Genomic DNA, 14,251 nt, shown 5'->3' with positions numbered 1-14,251 from the left:
CGCTAGGAAGAGGAAGGAGAAGATCCACAGGACTTATGCACAGGACTGCATGCCTGCTGGCAGGCTGGGTGTACAATGGCCAAGAAGGCAAGGCCAAGGCGGGGCTGGAGAAGCCAGCAAGGCTCGGATTGTGGAGCACCCTGAGCGTCAGCCTGAGGGCACTGACAAAGCATGGGGAGTTGTCTCCCTAGCCCCCAGCATTTATTAGAACATTTTAAAACATACAAAACATTAAGAGTTTTATGCTCATATATTCATTTTAGAGAGATCATTCGGCTTGAAATATAATAAATAAGATGCCTCCTGAGTATTGCTGAGGTCTTAGCATGTGCCACATTCTGTTCTTAGCATGTGACATGTATTAGCCTACTTGATCCTCATAAATAATCCTATAAGATAGGTTCTTGGCCAGGCTTTGTGGCACCTGTAATTCCAGCACTTTGGGAGGCCAAGATGGGGCTCCCCTTGAGCCCAGGAGTTTGAGACAAGCTGAGGCAACATAGCAAGACATCATCTCTACAAAAAAATCAAAAACTTAGCTGGGTGTGGTGTTGCATGCCTATAGTCCCAGCTACTCAGGAGGCTGAGGCAGGAGGATTGCTTGAGCTCAGGAGTTTGAGGTTACAGGGAGCTATGACTGAGCCACTGCACTCCAGCCTGGGTGAGAGAGCAAGACCCTGTCTGTAAAAAGAATAAAAAATTAAAAGATTCATTCTTGTAGTGGGTGATTATGATCTGAACAGCCTAACCATGTTTGGAGAAATCCCTGTGTTATGAGCTCCACCTCACTAACACATGTCACAAGTTAATTTCCCAGCTTCCCTTGCAGCTAGGACATTACCTGAGACCCCACACTTTCCAACAAGACCCAAGCTTTTCCAAGGAAGGACTCTGACACACAGGGAACAACATGGGGAGGTAGGTGTGAGCAGAACTCAAATTCAGGAATAGGGGAACAGTATTGTCCTTTGTCCTGGGCCCTAGAGTCTCCACTATCTCTCTGGACTTTGAGCTTCCCTATGGAATAATGGGTCTGTGGAGCTGTTTTAAATTCTATTCACTAAACAGCAATAGAAACTAATACAGCCCCACAGGCCTAAGTCAAGGTGTTAGTGGGCTGAGTTCTTATCTAGAGACTCTGGGAGAAAATTCACTTCCAAGCTCATTCTTTTCGTTGGCAGAATTTAATCCCTGAGGCTATAGACTATAAGCTCTGTTTACTCGCTAGCTGTCAGCCAGGGGCCACTCTCAGATCCTGAAGTCCACCCACACTTCTTGCCACGTGGGCCTCTCTCTCTTCAAGCCAGCAAATGACACAATGAATTGTTCTCATGCTTCAAATCTCTGACTTCTGTCCTGGGACCAGTAGAAGAAAACTCTGCTTTGAAAGAGTTCATGTGATTGGGTCAAGCCCACATTATTAAGATAATCTTCCTGTTTTAAGATCAACTGTACCAAATAACATAACCTAATCATGGAAGTAAAATATCCATCATACTCAAAGTCCGAGGGATTACGTGGGGTGTGTATACCAGGATGCGGGAAGTCCTGAGTCATCTTTGAATTCTGACTGTCACAGAGGCAGAATGTCCCCACCTAGGTCTGTACTCCCACCCAACTATGCTCTGGGTACCCAGGACCCTAGAATTCTCTTCCCAACAGCCGGAACCTCTTTCCAGATTGGTCCTCTTGGAAGCAGACCATAGCACCCATAGGCACGCTCTTAGGCCCAAGGGGTGACCAAGGGGCAGCTGTTTGCAGAGGAGGGTGTGGAGGGAGCTTGGGCATGGGCTTGGGGCACCCATGCACACGTGTGTGGAAGGATCTGGGAGTGAGATGAGAAGCGGGTGGGCTGTGTGCCAGGAGCCCCTTCAACTAGCACCTCTGTGTTTGGCACAGAATTCTGGGGCATCCAAGAATTCTGAATTTGAATCTGGCCTTCTGGGGTATAATGGATTTAGATAGATATGAGAACACATTTTAAAGTTCGTTATGATGTTTAAATACTTTAAACATGCAGTATATGGGCCTCCACTTGTTCTCTTGTTATTAGATATTGGGTATTAATTTCCTAGGACTGTTGTCACAAATAACCATGAACTTGATGGCTTAAAGCCACAGAAATTTATCCTCTCCCGTTCTGAAAGCCAGACGTCCAAAGGCAGTATCACTGAGCTGAAATCGAATTGTTGACAGGACCATAATCCCCCCAGAGGCTCCAGGGGACACTCCGTTCTTTGCCTTTTCCAGCTTCTGGGTGCTACTGGTGTTCCTTGGCTGTGGCTGCATCACTCCTGTCTTCAAAGCCAGAATCTTCAAATCTCTCTCTGTTTCATCCTCACATGGCCTTTTCCTCTGTGTGTTACATCTCCTTCTGCTGCTCTCTTGTTAAATTTAATTTTATTTTATCATATTTATTTTATTTTTTAGAGATGGGGTCTTGCTATATTGCCCAGGCTGGTCTTGAACTCCTAGTCTCAAGTGATCCTCCTTTCTCAGCCTCCAGAGTAGCTGGGATTACAGGTGAGAGCCACTGCACCCGGCTGCTTCTCTCTTACAAGGACACATGTAATTGTAATTTAGGACCCAACTGGATAATCTCACCATCAAAATCCTTAACTTTATCACATCTGCAAAAACTCTTCCTCCCCACCCCCTGAATAACATCCTGGGGATTAGGACCTGATATTGTTGGAGACATTATTCAGCCTAGTGCAGGAGGCATGGCCCTGACAGCATCCAGCTCACTGAAGAAGGGCAGCGACTGAGATCCTGGCACCCAGTCCCAAACGCATTGGCAGGGGCTGCTCCTTGTTTATGAATTCCCACATTAGGGCAGGGCAGTGGCTGGCAGAGATCTTTCTCTAGAACAGTCCCTGCTCCCTGGCTGCATAGTGTTCAAGTAAACCTGGTTGTTGGTCCTCTGAGAGATTGTATGAACTGCCTATCATGCCTTAAAAATCAAATTTTTCCACAACTTTATTCCATATAATTTAAATATCATAAAATCACCCATTTTTTAGGTATACATTTCAATGAGTTTCAGTAAATTTATCAAGTTGTGCAGCCATCACTACAGTCCAGTTTCAGAACATTTCACGCCAGTAAGACCCCTCAGACCCATTAGCAGTCACTCCCCATTCCCACGCCCAGTGGCTGCTCAGCCCAGGCAGCCACTCATCTACTCCCTGCCTCTCGGATTTGTCTTTTCTAGACAATCTTTCTTCTTAAGCTTGGCAGAGTGGATTCTGTTGTTTAGAACTAGAAAACCCTCCCCAATATAATACTAATAATCCCCTTATTATAGAGGAAGAAATGATGACTCAGAAAGGGTAAGTAACTTGCCCAAGGCCATGGAGTGTACCATGTTTCTGGCTTGGGCAACTCATGGGTGGTGGAACAACTGACTAGGATAGGAAATGCAAGAGAAAAATCCAATTTGGGGTGGAAGATGAGTTCATAACTGAAGGCATTGAGTTGGAGGTGTCTATGTGACACATAAACGTCAATGTCGAATGGGTAGTTGGGGAGATAAATCAGGAGCTGGAGATATCGATAGATTTATATATCATCAGTATATAGATGGTAACGAGAACCATGGAAGTAGCTGCAACTGACCAGAAACAGAGGACATAGATGAGAAAGCTAGAGGGCCTAGACCAGACCCCTGAGGATCACTAACCTTTAAGGAGTCAGGATGCAGAAGTCCCCAAAGGATTCTGAGAAGGAGTAGCCACAGAGATCCAAAGAAAGTGACAATGTGGGCCGGGCGTGGTGGTTCACACCTGTAATCGCAGCACTTTGGGAGGCCAATACAGGAGGATTGCTTGAGGCTCAGAGTTCAAGAGCAGCCTGGGCAACATAGCAAGACTCCATCTCTAAAAAAACAAATAGCCGGGCATGATGGGGCATACCTATAGTCCCAGCTACTTGGGAGGCTGAGGCAGGACGATCATTGGAGCCCAGGAGTTCCAGGCTGAGCTATGATGACACCACTGTACTCTGGCCCAGACAACATAGTGAGACCCTGTCTCAACAAAGAAAGAAAGAATGTGGATTTCCAGAAGCTAAGGGAAGTAGAGGGAAGTGGTATGTGGTCAACAGTGTCAACTACTGCTGACAGTTCCAGGAAGATCAGGTCTGTGCCATGTCTGTTGGATTTAGTGACAATGACGTTATTATTTACTTGGCAGGAGAGGCTTTAGAGAAGTGGTGGGGGTGGGAGCCAGACTGGAGTGGGTGGAGGAGTGAATGGAGATGCAGAAATGGATGTGATGACTCACTCTTTCAAGGGATTTGGCTACGAGAACAGAGGCATGGAGTGGTGGTAGGAGAAGGTGGAATCGAGGGGGGCTTATTTTTAAGATGAGAAATGATGTTTAAGTGCATGTGGAGAGGAGACAGAAGAGAGGGAGATGTTGATGGGATAAATGGAAATTATCATCATCATCACCATCATCATCACCTTCACCATCACCAGCTAGCAACCACAAGAAAAGCTTGCTGTGTGCTGGGACTGCTCTAATTGTTAGACATTTCTTCCTTGTATTGAGCCCAAATCTATTTCCCTATAACTTTGACCTTCTGTTAGAGTTCTGCCCTGTGTTCCCTCTTCTAGGTGATACTCTTCAAATGGCTGCATACTGCTATTATGTCTCTCCTCTTCCTCTAACTAATATCCCCAATCCCTCTGGCCATGTGCTCCCAACATGTTGCCCTACCAAGTCCATATAACCACCCTCTTGTTTGTCAAGCCCCTCTTAAAAGGTGGCGCACACACTCTTGTTTTGCTGGTGGTAAAATGCAATGGTTCAAATTTTCGTGGTTTGGCAAAATGAGTTGAGATATAAAATGTGCATATCGTTCGACCCAGAAGTTTATCCTGAGCACTTAACATCTCAGGTGTGAGAAGATGCTTATGCGAGTGTTCCAGGAAACATGAATGCAGGTGGACAGACAGTAAGCATAGTGGGTAGGAGCATAGACTGAGCACATTTAATGGTGAAAAATTGAAAGCTTTCTCCTTGAGGTCAGGAAGAAGACAAGGATGCCTTCACTGCTGCCGTTCGACATTGTACTAGAAGTTCTAGCCAGAGCAATTAGTCAAGAAAAAGCAATAAAAGGCATCCAAATGGCAAAGGATGAAGTAAAAGTATCTTCACTTATAGACTGTATGACCCCATATATGGAAAATCCCAAAGAATTCACAAAAAAACTATTAGAGCTAATAAACCAATTCAGTAAAGTTGCAAGGAACAAGATCAACACACAAAAATCAACTGTGTTTTTATACACCGGCAATGAACATTTGAAAAGGAAATTTAAAAAAAGAATTCAATTTACCATAGTATTTGAAAGAGCTGAGTCTGTGGTGCCACATGGCTGTGTTCAAATTGGGTGCTGGTGTTCAACATGTGACCTTAGACAAGTTTCTCCCTTTGTTCCCGCCAAAGTTTGCTCAGCTATTAGGTGGGAGTAACAGTACCTTCTTTACAGGGTTGTTGTTTGTTTGTTTGGTGGGGGGAATGAAGATTGAAAGAGTTAATATGTGTTTGTAAAACATTAGAAGAGTGGTTGGCACAGAGTAAGGACTATATTAACGTTACCAAAAAAATGTTTGTAATTGGGAAATTTGAACAAAGCTTCTGGTTAAATATCTATCCATAAGAAACTGGTTGGAAAATTATCATAATGTACCCCTTAGGTTGAAGCATATGGAATTGCCTGTATTCTACAGTTATGGTCTACAAAATGGGCAGTTTCATATGTTCAGTCTGAACACTAGAATACTCTTTAGTCATTAAAATGACTGTGTATCATAGGTCTATCTTTATCATAGATAATATATTCATAATAATTATCCATAGTGGCGTCAGTGTCTTCCCAGCCAGGGAGGCCCCCTAACATATCAAAACATCATAAATTATAAAAAACACAGCTGGGCACAGTGGCTCACGCCTGTAATCCTAGCACTTTGGGAAGCCAAAGGTGGGAGGATTGCTTGAGGCCAGGAGTTCAAGACTAGCCTCAGCAATAGTGAGACCCCGTCTCTACTAAAAATAGAAAAAATTAGCCAGTCAATTAAAAATAGAAACAAAAAATTAGCCAGGTGAAGTGGCTCACACCTGTCCCAGTTACTCAAGAGGCTGAGGCAAGAGGATCACTTGAGCCCAGGAGTTTGAGGTTGCTGTGAGCTAGGCTGACACAACAGCACTCAGAGTCTGTCTCAAAAAACAAACAGGCCTGGGCGCAGTGGCTCACACCTGTAATCCTAGCACTCTGGGAGGCTGAGGCGAGAGGATCGCTCAAGGTCAGGAGCTCAAAACCAGCCTGAGCAAGAGCGAGACCCTGTCTCTACTAAAAATAGAAAGAAATTAATTGGCCAACTAAAAATATATAGAAAAAATTAGCCGGGCATGGTGGCACATGCTTGTAGTCCCAGCTACTCGGGAGGCTGAGGCAGAGGTATTGCTTGAGCCCAGGAGTTTGAGGTTGCTGTGAGCTAGGCTGATGCCACGGCTGATGCCATGGCACTCTAGCCTGGGCAACAGAGTGAGACTCTGTTTCAAAAAAAATTAAAAAATTAAAAATAAATAAAAATACTAAATAAAAAGAAAAAATTAGCTGGGCATGGTGGTGCATTCCTGTAGTCCTAGCTACTTGGGAGGCTGAGGCAGAAGGATTGCTTGAGCCCAGGAGTTTGAAGTTGCTGTGAGCTAGGCTGACGCCACAGCATTGTAGCCTGGACAACAGAGTGAGACTGTGTCCCCCCCCAAACAAAACAGTTAATAAACTGACCAAATGGCAGGAAACCAGAGGCAGAGCCACGTCATTTATGAAAAAGTCTAGCACGTGGTTAAGAGAACCACTGGCTCTGGGCTATAAGGTACACCATTCATGAACCTAGGTTCTGTCACTGTGTCTCTGCGTGACCTTGGGCAAGTTCCTTCACCTCTCTGAGCCCATTCCCTCATCTACAAAAGGGTAATGATCATAGTAACCATCTCATACTATTGTTGAGGATTAAAGGAGAAGATGCAGGTAGAGGACTTGGTATGTATTAAGTGCTCAATAAAGAGTAGGTGCTATTATCAATATTATTTATAAAGCAGTGGGTATTTCTGAAAAGCAGGTGGCTGACTCACAAGACACAGCTTTAGACTGGAAGGTGCTGATGTATTCCTGAGCCTCAGGACAAAGCTGGTGGCCCCACCTGGAGCTGGATCTTATTACTTTGAGAAGCTGCCCTATACATTAGGTTCGTATTAGGCAATGTTAAAGAATAGGATCAGGGGCAGTAGTTTTCCTGCAGTGAGTGCTCCCTGTGTGCCGGTTACTGTGCTGAGGAGTCTGCATGCATACCTCATTTAATCCTCACAGCAACCCCATGGGGTTGGTATGATATTCTTCCCGTTTTGCAGAGAGGGAACATGAGTCACAGAGAAGTAAGTCACAGCAGAGTTGAATGGAAGTGGCCTTCAGAGCCTTTATTCCAAACCACTGCACCGTGCCTCCCTCAAGACCACTGATGCTTTTCTGTATCTGCCACTTAGCTTTGCTTTGGTGAGTGACAAGCTGTACCAGCAGAAAGAGCCTGTCATCAGTTCTGTGCACACCAAGGTCAAAGGGATAGCGGAGGTGAAAGAGGAGATCGTGGAGAATGGAGTGAAGAAGTCGGTGCAGCACGTCTTTGACACTGCGGATTATACCTTCCCTTTGCAGGTGAGCACCTGGCAGCACTCTCCCAGGACTCGCCCCTGGCCACTGTCACCAGGGCCTTACTCCCTTCCCCTGGGACCTAGGCCTCATTCCAGAAAAACATCGGCCCTATTTTTAAAGCTCTGTAAAAATCCCAACTGAGAAAACCTAAAAATTGCAGAACTGGGTCAGATCCAGCAGCTTAAAGGAGATGATTCTTTGCTTTATCAAGTCCTACAGGGTTTCTCAAAATAGAAGCGTGTCCTGGTGCATTTAAAACATGATTTGATTCACTCACACTCCATTTATACACAGCTTTTTAGAAGCAGAGCCCCCAAATAAGTCAGCAAGGTCTGCCTAGATTCAAAAGGGCAAGGAATTTTCTACCCAGAAGGCACCTTTGTTTGTGTGGCATTTCATCAACAAAAAACGTCTCCAGGAGCCCATTCTTGTGCACATTTTTGCACAAAGAAAGGATGTAATTGGTAATGACAGGAAAGGTGTGGGTCACAGAGAAAAGGCATGTGACTGTCTAAATTTGCAAGCAGAGAAAATGAAAGCAGAATTGCCAAATCAGAGAAATTAAAGTGGGGTTGAGGATTGCAAAATACAGATGGGGGGGTGGGTGGGCGGACAGTAGGGACAAAAGGGCACGCACGTTTGCAGTCCCAGGGAGATGGAAAGCTTTGCAAAAACCCATAAAGCCAAAGCTGCTGTTTGTTTCTAACAGTGGCTCATTAAAATCCTGCCATTGCTCAGGTGGTGGGCTGCCTTATCGCCCTTTAATTAAAGTCTTGGAAAATGTGAACAGTGTTCGATGAAGTCTACTCCCCTACTCCCACCTCCACAGGTCTCTTGCATTTCAATTTAATGGGATTTGATTGTGTCCAAAAAGCCCCAAAAAGGCTGCTTTTGAGGCTAGATGGAAAATGACTCCTCCACCATTTGAATTGTTCCTTCATTCCCCTCGGCTCAGCAGGGAGGCTCATCAGGCTTTGATATTAAGCCCTCGGCCTATTGCAAGTTGCCCACAGACTCTGGTTTCTAGAAGCTAAGAAGACTGGAAAGGTTCGCCCCCAGGTACTTAGCAAGCTAGATTATTATAATTAAGGATTTTTCTTCTCAAAGGCCTCACATTTTCCTTCCCTCTCCTTTTTCTCTGCAGGGGAACTCCTTCTTTGTGATGACAAACTTTCTCAAGACAGAAGGCCAAGAGCAGCGGTTGTGTCCTGAGGTAAGGAAGGGACTGAGACTGGCTGGATGGGTGGGTGATAAGAGTCCCTAGAGGAGGTGCAGGTAGGAGGTTCTCTTTTGCCCCATGCTCTGGTCATCTCTATGCCACATTCCATCCCTGCGTACACACAAAGATACTTTTCAAGGTATTGAGACTCATAAGGAAGAGGGTAGGATAGCCAGAGATTAAGAGCCTGGGCTTGCAAACAAGATTGCTAATGGTTCCAAACTTGACTTCTTAGCTCTGTGACCTTGGGCAGGTGACTTCACCTCTCTGTGCCTTGATGTGTTCATCTGTAAAATGGGGCTAATAACAAAACCTAGCTCTTAGGACTATTGAAACAAATGAGTGAATACTTGTGACACACTTAAGGCATGGTACATTGTAAGCACTCAATAAATGTGAGCTGTTATGATTGAAATGACATGTTACTCCTCCTCAGACAGGATGTCACCTAGAGTGGTTGGAACCCAAAGGGCTCTGTGGGTACACTGCTAGCCCAGAGAATAACATGTAACTCTCTGGGATTTTAACCTATCCCCCAAGCTGGTTTGAGTTGGTCTAATTGGACATTCCCCTCCTCTCTTTGCATAGCAACATCTACTGTATCTCACCAGCCTAGCTTCAGAAAGAGGGGGAAACACTTCACATCTCAACTGGGAGAGTGACCGAGAATTTGTGGCCATATTTATTTATTTTTGTTTATTTATTTTTTGAGACAGAGTCTCGCTTTGTTGCCCAGGCTAGAGTGAGTGCCGTGGCGTCAGCCTAGCTCACAGCAAACCCAATCTCCTGGGCTCAAGCAATTCTGCTGCCTCAGCCTTCTGAGTAGCTGGGACTACAGGCATGTGCCACCATGCCCGGCTAATTTTTTTTCTATGTATATTAGTTGGCCAATTAACTTCTTTCCATTTATAGTAGAGATGGGGTCTCGCTCTTGCTCAGGCTGGTTTCGAACTCCTGACCTCGAGTAATCCGCCTGCCTCAGCCTCCCAGAGTGCTAGGATTACAGGCGTGAGCCACCGTGCCTGGCCTGTGGCCATATTTAATTGGTGCAACAATCACAGAAGAGATTAGAACAAAACTAATGGATTTTTTTAATTTTAGAATTTCTTTTGGAGAGCAAAATAAAATTGGTTTCCTTCTTTCTTGAGATTTATTTCCAGTTGATAATGAAAATAACATAACTTTCCATGAGCCACAGTGAATGATCACTCATTCATGTATTCATTCATTCCATATTTATGAAGACCTATTAGGTGTTGGGCACTTGGGCTACAAAGATATGACTCAGGTTTTGTTCAAAGGGTTCATAGTCTAATTTGGATGGTCACAGGGGAGGAGGCCAGGGACATGCTGGGTAATATGAGGAAGGTAGCTTGGGAAGAAAAGAGATCATAAGAGAGTTTGAAAACTATGAGAAACATTCATTGAGCAAATATTATGTGCTAAACCCCTTTTTTCATAATTCATTTAACCTTCACAACAACCATACAAGACAAATCTGTTCACCCTCCTTTTACAGATGAGGAAACTGAGGCTCACAGAGGTGAAGTGACTTGACTGAGGTCACTCAGCTAGAAAATGGTGCAGTTATCACAAAACTCAGGTGTACTGGGTCCAAGACCTAGGTCCTTGCTCTGAATCACTGTAAAAGCCACAAACTGCAGAGAGGACAAGAAGCAGAGGCTATTTTTATACTCATGCCATGTTCTGGCTTCTCTAAGACTGGCCATTAAGCCTAGAAAATGGAAGTCAAATATGCATAAACCAAATCATCTCATTTCTCTTTTCCTTACCCTGTCCTTCAGCCCTGAAACTGGGCTGGCCTCGTTTTCTCAGGCCAGGAGAGTGTGCTGGCTGACGTCCCTCAGTTCCACATGTCCTGCTGAGTCTCTGCACCTGTTTGCACTGCTCAGTAATGCAATCATAGGGCCACTTGGACCAGGCCACCTGTCCTCTACCCTAAGGGCCATCCCTAAAAGTGGTCCCTGGCTACCCAGACATCTGCTTTTCAAATTTTATTTTATTTTATTTTATTTTTGAGATAGAGTCTCGCTCTCTTGCCTGGGCTAGTGTGTTGTAGCATCATCCTAGCTTACAGCAATCTCAAACTCCTGGGCTCAAGGAATCCTCCTGCCTCAACCTCCTGGGTAGCTGGGACTACAGGCATGCGCCACCATGCCCAGCTAATTTTTCTACTTTTAGTTATTTGGCTAATTTCTTCCTATTTTTAGTAGAGACAAGGTCTTACTGTTGCTCAGGCTGGTTTCAAACTCGTGAGCTCAAGCAATCCTCCCGCCTCGGCCTCCCAGAGTGCTAGGATTACAGGCGTGAGCCACCACGCTCAGCCTCAAATTTTTATTTATTTTTGTTCTTTATTGGGATATAATTCATATATTATAAAATCTACCATTTTAAAGTGTACAATTTGGTGGTTTTTAGTTTATTCACCGAGTTATACAACCATCATCACCACCATCTAATTCCAGAACATTTCCATCACCCCCAAAGGAGATCCCATCCCCATTAGCAGTCACACCCCCATTAGCACTCCCCCAACCCCAGCCCTTGGCAACCACCAATCTGGTTTCTGTCTCTATGGATTTGCCTATTCTGGACATTTCATATAGATGAAATCACATAATATGTGGCCTATTCTGACCAGCTTCTTTCATTTAACATTTTCAAGATTCATCCATGTTGTAGCACGTATAAGTCTTTCATCCTTTTTACGGCTGAATAAGATTCCATGTATGAATGTACTACACTTATTTTTCCATTCATCCATCAATGGACATGTGGGTTGTTTCCACTTTCTGGCTGTTGTGAGCAGTGCTGCTGTGAACATTCGCGTACAAGTTTTTGTGTGGACGTGGACATCCACTTCTTGGTATCTTAGTAGCACACGCCACTTACTGCCCACTATCTCATCCTTCTTCCTGCAGTATCCCACCCGCAGGACGCTCTGTTCCTCTGACCGGGGCTGTAAAAAGGGATGGATGGACCCAAAGAGCAAAGGTACCTTCTGTTTCTTTTCCAGAGCCCCTGGGGGTGGATGGTCTGGCATCTTGGTGACATTTGCGATGCAAAGTTCAGGTCTTTAGCCTTTGGCTCTCAGCTGCCTTTTTCCACCGTCATCATATGCTAGCCAGTGTCTGCCCCATGCCTTGGCTCTGTCCCCTGCAGACCAGCTGCTGACTGTGAATGTGACTCCAATTTCCCAGTGAGAAAAGCTCCTGAAAACCTAGCAGGTTCAGGGTTCTAATGGATAGAAAAATCACATGGCCCATAGCGTCATCTGCATATTTTAAACTTTTCCCCTGAACTTCCCTAAGGGTTGAGGAGCATGAACCCAGGGAACCCGGAAGCAATACTCACATTAATCTGCAGAATTTCCTTATCTCATGTTTTAACTTAAAAAGGAAACTGACAATAAAAAAAGGCATAAAAAAGAAAAAAACATCAGTGGTTATAAAACACACACACAGGCCGGGCGCTGTGGCTCACGCCTGTAATCCTAGCTCTTGGGAGGCCGAGGCGGGCGGATTGCTCAAGGTCAGGAGTTCAAAACCAGCCGGAGCAAGAGCGAGACCCCGTCTCTACTATAAATAGAAAGAAATTAATTGGCCAACTGATATATATATATATATATAAAAAAGTAGCCGGGCATGGTGGCGCATGCCTGTAGTCCCAGCTACTCGGGAGGCTGAGGCAGGAGGATCGCTTGAGCCCAGGAGATTGAGGTTGCTGTGAGCTAGGCTGACGCCACGGCACTCACTCTAGCCTGGACAACAAAGTGAGACTCTGTCTCAAAAAAAAAACAAAAAAAAACACACACACAGAGGCATATGAACATTATATACTATTCTATAGCGCATGTGTATTTGAGCTGGCATGGAGATCATTTTAACATTACTCGCTATTTAATTAATTCTCCCTTGGAAATCTGTTAATCTTCCTGACACTCCAGGAAGATGTGCCATGCTTATTCCGTAGCTTCGCACATCCCTAGACAGGCTGTGTACCCTTTGAGGGACTCAGCTGCCTCTTTGAGAAGCCAGATTCTAGCCCATTTATACCAGGTGAGAGAATACACTCTGTTTTTAGCTGCTCTGTCAGGCACCTTTTATTATAAAGAAACCAAGAGAGCCAACAGAGTCCAGTCTTTCTGTGCTTTCCCTGGGCCTTTTAAAAAAAAGCTTACTCTTTAGTGTTTTGCTTGTTTGCCTTGCCCTGTGTACATTTGTGGTCAGGATGGGGTTTCATGGAAGCTGAAGCTGCTTGGTTGAAAAGCATAAACAGTCTCTTGCTTGGGCTAAGTTAATGCCACCCCTCCCGGATAACTTCCTCACTGCAGTTCTTTCACATCTGTGCTTCTGCGACCCCTCAACTCCCATAGGAATCCAGACCGGAAGGTGTATAGTATATAAAGGGAACCAGAAGACCTGCGAAGTCGCTGCCTGGTGTCCCATTGAGGCAGTAGAGGAGGCCCCCCGGTGAGTTGCATGGTGGAGACAGATATGGTGGCCTTCAGAAGTGACTAGATGAAGCCCTGCTGGGGATTTCCCTTCTCCGCACAGCCCCACAAAGCCCTGGGTCTTATTTGCTTGGGGATCCCTGTAAGTAAGGGGGACTGCTTGGCACAAAGCAGTGTCTTTGGGAGGGCCATGCCAGTTGTTAAAATACCGAAATAATTCTGAACCAGCTAGTAAGTAGCTACTACCCTTAGCACCCTTGGGTGCCCCCATCCTCCTGGCTGTCTTAGCAGGGCACTTCCAGACCCCTCCTTTAGTGCCACAGGAGGGTCCACTTGATTGGTCAATGTCCTTACTGAATGATTAAAGACAGGAAGGAAGAAGGAAGATGGAAAGGAAGGATGAAGAAGGGAAAGAAGAGGAGAGAGGGAGGAGAGGGAAAGCTTTCTTAAATTAAATGTTCACAGTGACATACAGATTTGGCAACCACCTGTATTGATTCTTCCCTTCAACACACAAAGTCACGATGTTAAATCTCAGAAGCTACAAAGGCCAATGCTTTTCAGCAGAGAATAGTTAACCCCTCTGAGCTTCAGGGTCCTCATTGGTAAAATGAGGATAATTTCACCTACCTCATGGGGCTGTTGTAAGCAACGAATGAGATGATATTTGTATAATTATTGTAAAGTGAGTCCCATGCGTGGCTTATACACACACACACACACACACACACACGCACATGTGCGCATGTGCACATGTGCTCATATACACAATCTGCCCTTAGAAGTGTGGTGGTTCTAGATCAACACTGCCCAATAGAACTTTCTGCAATGATGGAAAT

General features: G+C 45.0%; 1 protein-coding gene across 2 annotated transcripts in view; it reads left to right on the top strand.

Annotated features, from left to right (window-relative positions):
* The window catches only part of P2RX7 (purinergic receptor P2X 7), a 41,709-nt gene that overhangs the window by 3,774 nt on the left and 23,684 nt on the right, over positions 1-14,251 (top strand). The window contains exons 1-5 of one of the 2 annotated variants that reach the window (XM_075996538.1): positions 2,417-2,523; positions 7,554-7,722; positions 8,864-8,932; positions 11,881-11,953; positions 13,335-13,431. In XM_075996538.1, coding sequence (XP_075852653.1) covers positions 8,882-8,932; positions 11,881-11,953; positions 13,335-13,431 — 221 coding nt within the window. In that variant the 5' untranslated portion in view covers positions 2,417-2,523; positions 7,554-7,722; positions 8,864-8,881. Of the gene's footprint in view, positions 1-2,416; positions 2,524-7,553; positions 7,723-8,863; positions 8,933-11,880; positions 11,954-13,334; positions 13,432-14,251 lie in introns of those variants that run through there. The other variant, XM_012782311.3, reaches the window with a different exon arrangement.

This window comes from Microcebus murinus, chromosome 22 (assembly GCF_040939455.1).
Source record: "Microcebus murinus isolate Inina chromosome 22, M.murinus_Inina_mat1.0, whole genome shotgun sequence".
Classification (NCBI taxonomy): Eukaryota; Metazoa; Chordata; class Mammalia; order Primates; family Cheirogaleidae; genus Microcebus; species Microcebus murinus.
The sequence above is the reverse complement of the archived record's forward strand: the minus strand, read 5'-3'. Positions and strand labels throughout refer to the sequence as shown.